Here is a 9,655-nt window from a genome sequence, read left to right on the forward strand (position 1 = left end):
TCCCATTATCATTCCCATTATCATTCCCATTATCATTATCATTATCATTATCATTATCATTATCATTATCATTATCATTATCATCTACATCAATTTCTTCGTTCAAAGCATCATTTTCATTCTCAATAGTAGCATCAACCTCTTCATTTTCAATCACATCAACTTCTTTCACCGAAAAACTAGAACTAGGTATAAGAAACATATGAATGGCTCATTTTTGAGTTTTAATCACCTCATCAATTCGTTTTCTTTTATTTCTTTTTTGACTACCGATGCATATTTTCTAGGCAACATTATAACCACAAAAAAATTCAACCTCAATAAGACAATAACAATTAGCAATATCCACTATAACAAATAAATTCTAATCACAATTTCACAATCAAACACAAATCCACCAAAAATACCATAAACCTCAAAGCAATTAAATTTAAAATTGAAACAACACACCGAGTTATTTCTGCTGCAGAACCGGCGATGCAACAGTAGGCCGGAGCACCAGCGTCGTCCGACGACCACTGGAGGCTGGAAGCCAGACAGTCGACAGGAGCAGAAGTGCAGAACCAGAACAGAGTTGAGAGATGGAAGAGAGAGTTGAGAGTCAGAGATGGAGGAGAGAGTTGAGAGATGGAAAAAAGAGAGAGAGTTAGAGAGACTGAGAGAGCAGAGAAGAGCGTGAGAGAGGAGAGACCGAGAGAGAAAGAGAGCTGTTGTGTACGTTCTGAATTTTTTTTTAATTGCTGCTGCGTGTTGTCCGCTGTTGACTTAGAATTAGGTAAATATATTTTTTTATGGTAGGGTATATAATACAAGTGGGCCTAAATTTGTGGGCCCCCAAAATTTGGGGGCCCTAGGCCATTGCCCCACCAATTTAACATAAGGGCCGGCCCTGCTTTTTGGGCCGTCCCATAAATCTTGACACATTTATAAATTAGGTAATAATTATTACATTATCTCTTATACTTTATCACTTTTATTATCTTCTTTCTCCTACTTTATCACTTTTATTACTTTCTCTTTCCTACTTTATCACTTTTATACTTTATTAACTGCACACTTAAAATACTAATCTACAATTCTTTAATTCTTGTGCCGAAACCAAACGTGTCAAGATTCGTGGGACGGAGGGAGTAGTATTTATAGATAAGTTTTATTAAAAAAAATAATCGTTGCAACGACAATTCTTTTTTTTTTTTAAATCAACTGATAGAGCCGTTGTATTCAATTTAATTTTTTTTTAATATGGAGCGTGCATAGCACGCGCCTAACATTTTAACCAAAAAGTTAGAGGCGAGTCTTAAGGACATGCATCGAGTTTGGGGGTGCGACATCAGTGGAGCAGTGCGATCAGCGAGGTTGAGGCGGGCATAAAAGATCTACTGTGAATGCACTTACAAGCGAGTGGCATATCATAGGAGAATGTGGTGGTTAGATAAAATTGAAATCGCTATCCCTGAATTAAATTCCTAGTGTTTTGGGTTCACAGAAGAATGTGGTGGTTGGAAAGGAAGCATCCTAACTATGACTTTTGAGGTTCACGATCAATTCAAACTCGCCCAAATTTATTAAATAGTGATGCGATAGAGCTAGTGTACGATCATTGAGTTAGGGCAACCGCAGCGCACGAGCCCCTTTGGGGGCTCTATAAGTGTGGTCCCTACTTAAGAGCCTCTCCTTTATATTGGGAGACTCTAAAACGGGCTCTAATAAATTTATTTTCATTTTGTTCAAAATAATGTTTTCAATTTTAAAGTCGAACATTTCATTAAATTTAAAAGGGTTAAGTATCAAATACACCCCTAACATAGGCACACCTATCACGTCCAGCCCCTTATACTAGACATTAGATCAATCAAGCCCTCAATGTCCTAATTTCAGTGCAATTAAGCCCTCCCCACTAACGGTCATTTAATTTTGTTAACTATTTTAATTTTAACTTTTTTATTTCATTGGTGGTGCAATTAAGCCCTCCCACCACTAGTTTCGGTGCAATTAAGCCCTTCCACCCTTTCTTCTTGGCCAAACTCGCCGGAAATCCGCATCCTGCAATGTCATATTGTGGAAGATCTCAATCCCATGAACCCTGCAGTAATCAATCTTATTTTTAATCGATTTCAGCAAGTAATGATCCCCCACTGGATTCTCGCACGGCTTCGGCGACGAACCTGTCACCAACATAACCCTAGGCTTATTCTCAACAATGAAATTGGGGTAATCCAGATTGTTTTTCAGCCATTCAGATCTCTGCTCATCCCAATCCGATATTTTCGGGCCGAGAGAGTAAGGTTACGACGGATCACGCTAGAATTCGGGGATACTGTCGTCTTCGTCCTTCAAGATCTTTTTTATATCGAACTCGGCATAGTTGTTGCTCCCGTTCTCCGTATTTCCGCTCGATTTTAGCTCGGCGACGGCTCCACCAGGACGCGACGCGGCTCGGCGTGCTTGCAGATGTAGGAGAAGGTCTTGCGGATCTCATCGAGATCCTTCTCCGGCGTGGCAAACTTCCCGGTGCCGATGTTGGCATGCAGGACTATCATCGTGAGGAAGAGGCAGAGCACTGTCAATTTTGCCTTGCAAAAGACGCGGTGGAGTCGCCACGTGTTGATTCAGGCTCGTCGATGAGTAGACAGTAGAAAGCAGAATTCACAAAACCCATAATCCTGAAAATAAAGTTTTTTTTTCCCTCAAATTTATTGATGAAAAATGGATATCGGAATCTGGGAGTTTAGATGGAGGGGAATGAGGATCTGAGATTGAGATCTGTTTCCGGCGAGTTTGGCAAATAAAAAAGGGTGGAAGGGCTTAATTGCACCGAAATTGGTGTTGGGAGGGCTTAATTGCACCACCAATGAACTAAAGAAATTAAAATGGTTAACAGAGTTAAACAGTCGTTAGTGTGAAGGGGCTTAATTGCACCGAAATTGGGACATCGAGGGCTTTATTGATCATTTGATCTAATGTCTAGTATAGGGGGCTGGACGTGATATGAGTGTCTATGTTAGAGGTGTATTTGATACTTAACCCAATTTAAAATTTTAATATTATATTAGCTAAAATAAAATATAATACTCCTTCTGTCCCCCAACATTATGCATGGTTGACTCCGGTACGGGTTTTAATAAAAAGTAGTTTGTAGTAATGATAGTGGAGAAATGGTCACACATTGACGGTATTGTTAAATAGATTATGAGTAAATAGTGCAAGTTAAAAGGGTAAAATTGTTAGAATTATATGTGTGTTAGTGTCCAAAAAGGAAAGGTATGCATAATTTTTGGGACGTACCAAAAAGGAAAGATATGCATAATTTTAGAGACAGAGGGAGTAAAAAACATTACAATAATTAATATAAAATTACATTAATTTAATTATAGGTGGATCACACCAAATCGTGTATAAATGTGTTTGATTAAATCTTCGTTGAGGCAATTGTGGAGTCTGCAGTCGCGAAGGCGAAGGGAGGACTCTCGAGCCATATACGCTCGGAATTTTAGCGGAGTTTCGGTGCAAATACGAGATGGAAGAGCGCTACTCGATGCCTCGTTGTTTCCCTCGTCTTCCTATTCCGGTGCTACATGACTCGCCAACTCCACACATTCACTCATAAGTTGCATCATTCGAACGACGGGATTAACATTCGGAACCCCAATGACCAGAACCTCATATGAAAGAGAATTGGAAGAAGAGTTGGAAGAATAAGACATTTTTTAGGAGAAATGTTGAGCAGCAGATCTAATATATATATATATAGGGAAGGGGTAAAATAAGAGCATTTATTAAAATATAAAATAAGAATCATTTTCATCTCTTAGATCATCAAGATCTACGGTTAATTCGTAATCCCGTTGGATGAATTTATGGTCTTGAGTTCGAATTTCAAATGTAGCAAAAATTTATTTTTCACAATTCATACCTTTATACAACGAATTCATACGTGTTCTACATAAAATTAATACATTAAAAATTGCTATAATTTCTTATTTTAAAATGTGCTATCACGGTAACCCACCCCTATATATATATATATATAAGATGTGTGCATAGCACGTGCCATATATTTTCCACTTCAAATCCAACATGGAAGATAGGGCCGACTCTCAAGCCCTGGGGTGCGGCATCGCCTGCCGGCTGGAGGCCCTCCAACGAGCGGCTGCTCTTAATTGCCCTATCTCAAATCATATAATTTCACACCCATTAATTCTACTCAAATCATTAAAACAAAAACCAATATTTGCACACTATGCCGTGAAATTTTGCATTTGTGAGAAAATTTCTGATTTCATAGACACTAATCAAGACACCGAGTTAAAATTGGGTTTGCCCGTATCGTTACTAATAGGAGTATGTATAGTCCTCCACCATTGCTTAAAACCAAGAAAACAGAACACAACCACTTCCCCAACCATGTCATGTAATTTCAAGTAGGTAGCAAAATCACATTAATATGTAAGCACTAAACCTGCAGGAAAACAAAAATGGTGGCTCAGTCAATCTTCCTCCCCTCTCCCTCTCCCTCAACAATCTGCGAGCCCGTCCACCTCGCAACGGCCACGAACGACATCCCTCCGAGCACATTGTTGAAGCACCTCAACAGCACCACCAACGACTTGAACACATTCAAGGGCAGCCTCTTGGCCAGTATAAACTCAACCGCGTTCAGCACCTGGTACCTCAAGTTGCTGCTCACTCCCAGCTGCACCGCCCACGCCGACGCATTCAACAGCGTCGGCGGCGCCTTGTTCGGCCTCACGAATTCCGGCTCCACCTTCTTCCTCAGCTCGATCAACCCGTTCGAGATGGCCGTCCCCACCAGCCCCGCCACGAACCCGGCCCCGCCGAACACCGCGCCCTTGTACACGAACGTGCCCAGCCTCTCCATCACCGTGAACCCGCCGGCCTCGAACATGTGGCTCGCCGGACACCCCGCGAAGATCCACGGCAGGCTCTGGCTCAGCGAAGACGAGGTTGGGGCTAATATGTACATGAGCAGCAGATTCAAAATCGAGCCTACTACAATGGTGGAGAACACGAAATCGAGCTCGTTCAGCCCGAAATTAGGGCGCGACGCCATGTCGCCCACAATGCACGCACTAACACCTACTAGCTCCTCCATCACCACCTTGAAAGGGAACTGCGGATCGGCGGCGACTCTCTCTCTCCATCCGGTTAAGAAGGCTCCTATTGGTCCGAAGCCAGAGTTCCCTTCGCTGCCACTGCCGCCGTTGTCGCCACCTCCGCCCCCGCCCCCACTGTTAATTCCGGCATTGCCGCCTCCGGCGGCGTGCGGTGTACTTAATTTGGATTCGAGATTAGGGTTTGAGAACTTGATTTTAGTGCACTGGGAGAAGGGGAGGGAATGTGAAGCGGCGGAGCTGCTGGATGTCGTGATGAGGCAACGGTGGCCGGAAAGCGGAGAGCAGCAGAGTTGAGCCATCGCCGCCATCTTATGCGGCTGAGGTATGTTTTTCTCTGAACAACTCGAACTCGAAGATTGCTGTCTGCGTAATTGCTGTGGATATAGTTGAGACGAACTGAATCTGGATGCAGGCTATAAACTGAAATCAAATGTTGATGAGAATTTTCATGCTCATAGATTAAATGAAGAATTGTGTTAATGGAGAATTGGGTAAGAATTCTTCCATTCCATTTACAACGATATTGCAAACTGTAAACACCAATAGCAGGAAGGAAAGCCCACCCACATACCGAAATATCAACTCCTTCTGATTGAATAAGACAAATTGTTGGTAATTACATTTTTCACCCTTTGAATTTGGACGATTTGATAATTCACGCGCTGCACTTATTAGAAATTGCTTTTCGTTTTCGGGTAATTTTAAACACAGCCCCCAAATTTCTCACTGTAACCCTTATTTAAAAAAATAATAAAAATAATTCTAATCCTACTATTTTATACCCTTATAACCCTCCAAATTAAATTTTCAATAAATAATAATTTATCATAATAGCCCCCTAAATCTGACAGAAGAATGCGTAGGAAGTTAGCAGGAAAAAAAATACAAGAACAAAAATTCAGAGAATTTATTTGTTCTGATGAACAATCCCAACACAAAATTGAAATATAAACATAAAAAAAATGGCAGTAAAATATTGTCTGACCATAACAACCACGAGTTGTGTGAGGAAATCGAAGAAGGGGTCTTGGGCTGGTAAACACCTTCATCCCACGAGGTGAGGACACTCTCCTCCTGAAGATGCCTCTTCTTGCTCCTTGGTGGAGCAACATCAAGAACAGGCTGCCATTTCTTCTTTTTTTTAGATTTCTATAAACCATTTTTTTATGGTTGTTATGGCCAAACAATAGCTATAAGCCTATAAACAATAGATAAAAATAAAGAGAACCAATAGCTCTATAAACAATAGCAGCACTGACCCTTTTTCTGATTTCCTCACACAAGTCACAACTCGCGGTTGCTATGGCCAAACAATATTTTATCGCCATTCTTTTAAGTCTATATTTCAATTTTGTGTTGGGATTGTTCATTTGAACAAGTAAATTCTCTGAATTTTTGTTCTTGTATTTTTTTTCCTGTGAACTTCATACGCATTCTTTTGTCAGTTTTTTTTTTTTTTTTGAACTGGCATTCTTCTGTCAGATTTAGGGGCTATTATGATAAATTATTATTTATTGAAAATTTAATTTAGGGTTATAAAGATAAAATAGTAAAATTATAATAATTTTTATTATTTTTTTAAATAAAGGATTATATTGAAAAATTTGGGGGCTGTGTTTAAAATTATGTTCTCCAATTACCCTTCTTTTTCTTTGGATAGTTGGATAATTGGTTCTCCAATTATGTTACTTGGATCTATGGGCTTATGGATAATCAGCCTATTGGTGTTTGGGCTAATTCAAGAAATTATTAAAAAGTGCATACGAGTTTAATCCTACTTAACACACCTCTTTTGTCTTTTCAATACATTTTGTCGAGTTTGAATTAAATTTTCAATAAAATGTTGTTGTTTTGCCCCGACCAAATTTTCACTATATACTTTTCCATCATTCCACGATCCATGCATACTTGCGTAATTTACTTTATTTTTCAAACTCTTTGTAAGGCGATTTCACTCCCTATCATTTCCTACCTTGTGAAATTGTCGTCCCCTACAAATGAGCGAAAATTTAAAATATCCTATTCTTTAAGTTATATGTGAAAAATGTCATTTTTTATAAACATAAGCATTCTATATCATATTCTTTAAATACTCTTTAATTTGATGAATTTGCTATATTTTCTATGAAAGTCTTACACATTTGACCGATTTGACAACTATCAATCATAAAAGTTAACAATTTGATAACTATCAGTCAAGAATACCTACCACCCATCTGGTCATATGATTTTACCGGTCGAACACATAATCTAGGTGGTTAGATCATGTGTCCGCTCGGTAAAATCATGTGTCTGCCCGGTGAAATAATGTATTTCACCGGACGGACACATGATCTAACCACCCAGATCATGTGTCCGACCGGTAAAATTATGTGTTTGCCTGGTGAAATTATGTGTCCGCCCGGACGGACACATGATCTAGCCACCCACCGATCATATGTATTCTTGACTGATAGCTGTCAAATCGTTGACTTTTATGACTGATAGCTGTCAATTGGTCAAACGTGTAAGACTTTAATAGAAAACCAAGCAAACCCATCAACATCAAAGGGTAAAATAGGTATTTTATATAATTAGGGCATAGAAGGCCTAAGTTTATAATTTAGGGCATTTTTACTATAGAACTTAAGAAAGTGGACATTTTTGCCTATTAACACAAATTATAACCCCCTACCCATTTTTCATACCAAAACTTGTCCTATACAACTATACTTTTTCCTATTTTCTTAATGATATTTCTTTAATCCAAGCTACGAGATGACATATTTTTACTCGAGCATCTCATCAAAAAAACCGTATTCTATTTTTCTAAATTGCTACCATAATTTGAGATTAGCACCTTGCAAATTGCAATCTCTTTCTAATCTCCATCCCCGTTTCTAACAAGTGTCCCAACTCTTTTAACACCCAAACCTAATTATCCTATTTTGTTCTACATATTTTTTCCCCACTCCACCCAAGCAATCTTCTCGTTTCCCCCCACTTTCACAAAATCTTTGTGAAGTTCCGTGATTTTTTAGATTACATTTGAGGGCGGAAAAGGGATTAATAATATAATATGATCCCTCGGTCGCGCGTTCATTTAAAAAAGTAAAATTATAATCCCCTAAAAAAAAGTAAAACTATAGTGTAAATTGATTATGCAAACATATCAAGTAACATTATAGTGTAAATTGATTATGCAAATTCAATTTATAAATTGCATGCGGTGCTTTTATGTAGTACATAATTAAAAAAAAACTAGTATGTCCGCCTGTGCGATGCACATAAAGCATCGAAATTAAATGACATTTTCTTACATCCTCTCGTACAATGCACGACATCTTGATATATTTTGTAATATATATATACCCGCACCAAAATATCATCAATTGATAACAAAAGAATAATTTCTATTAATATATATCTTATTTTATTTGAAGTAGTGTATGATAATAATATCATCAACTCAACTTAATATTTGAAAAATTAATATATATACATATCAAAAAAGAAATTGGAAAGAGATATGATTAGCTCATTTTGACATATAGTAGTATCTATTTCTAAATTGGAAAGAGAGACGAAATGAGGCCACATGAATAGCGGAAAGATAGTTACAATTAAAAAAAAAAAAAGCAAATGTTGGAAATGAGGCCATAGAATAGCGGAGAGATAGTTACAATTAAAAAAACTAAATTTTGAAAAAAGTCGGTAATATTTTACCGTTAAACTCCTGTTTTATATATAATATAGATAGATGTACTAGTATATAATAACAAAAAAATCTTTAACTTTCAGTGGTTTTCATAAAATATTATGCATTCCAAATTCGGGTGATGGAAATGATTAATCTCACTATAGTCGAAGATGATTTTTTTTTCTTTTCACTTCACCATATAAAACGAGTCGTTTTGTTGTTAAGTTAAAAAAAATTGAAAATTCCAAATCAAATTAGCCGATTTCCTTATCCAAAATCGACGGGCCGCTGTCCTAATCATGTTGTCATCTTTGCTCCATCTTAAGCAAAATGAAATCAATAGCAGCAAAGATCGGTGGGCTAAGGCTCGTTATGCAAATTTCGAGGCATGATTTAAGGCGCCTTCAACCCTTCAACAACGGAATTTTTTTCAGCCAACTCTCAAATCTTATTTGTGTATTTGAGTGGAATTGTAAAAGATCATGTGAAGATGTTTACAGAGATTCCCATAAAGGAAGCCTCCAATTTTTGCCTTTTAAATTCTTGCAACGTACGAAGACATTTTTCTTGAGTCAATGTTTGTGAAATTTAAAACGGCATCTTTTCGTCGTTGAATTTTATATAACGAGATATTTTATGATAAATACTAAAATTTTTTTTTTGTTGATTTGTTGAAAGTTTTTTTTAAGTGAACAAAAGTTCAAAAATTTAAAGACCGCATGACGTTAAATTCAAATTCAAAATTTCAGACCTTAGACATTAACCATTTATCGTTAGACCAACACAAACACACGACTTTTGCATAATCTTTAACTGTGCTTGTAGAGAACAACCAATAAAT

General features: G+C 37.7%; 1 protein-coding gene across 1 annotated transcript; it reads right to left on the reverse strand.

The window, feature by feature from the left end:
- Positions 1-4,212: 4,212 nt before the first annotated feature.
- Positions 4,213-5,823, reverse strand: LOC130988411 (protein RETICULATA-RELATED 3, chloroplastic-like). The gene has a single exon (XM_057912233.1). It carries the CDS (start codon positions 5,441-5,443, stop codon positions 4,484-4,486), a length of 960 nt encoding a protein of 319 aa, XP_057768216.1. The 5' UTR covers positions 5,444-5,823; the 3' UTR covers positions 4,213-4,483.
- Positions 5,824-9,655: the final 3,832 nt, after the last annotated feature.

The sequence above is a fragment of the Salvia miltiorrhiza genome, chromosome 6, assembly GCF_028751815.1.
Source record: "Salvia miltiorrhiza cultivar Shanhuang (shh) chromosome 6, IMPLAD_Smil_shh, whole genome shotgun sequence".
In the NCBI taxonomy this organism is placed as follows: Eukaryota; Viridiplantae; Streptophyta; class Magnoliopsida; order Lamiales; family Lamiaceae; genus Salvia; species Salvia miltiorrhiza.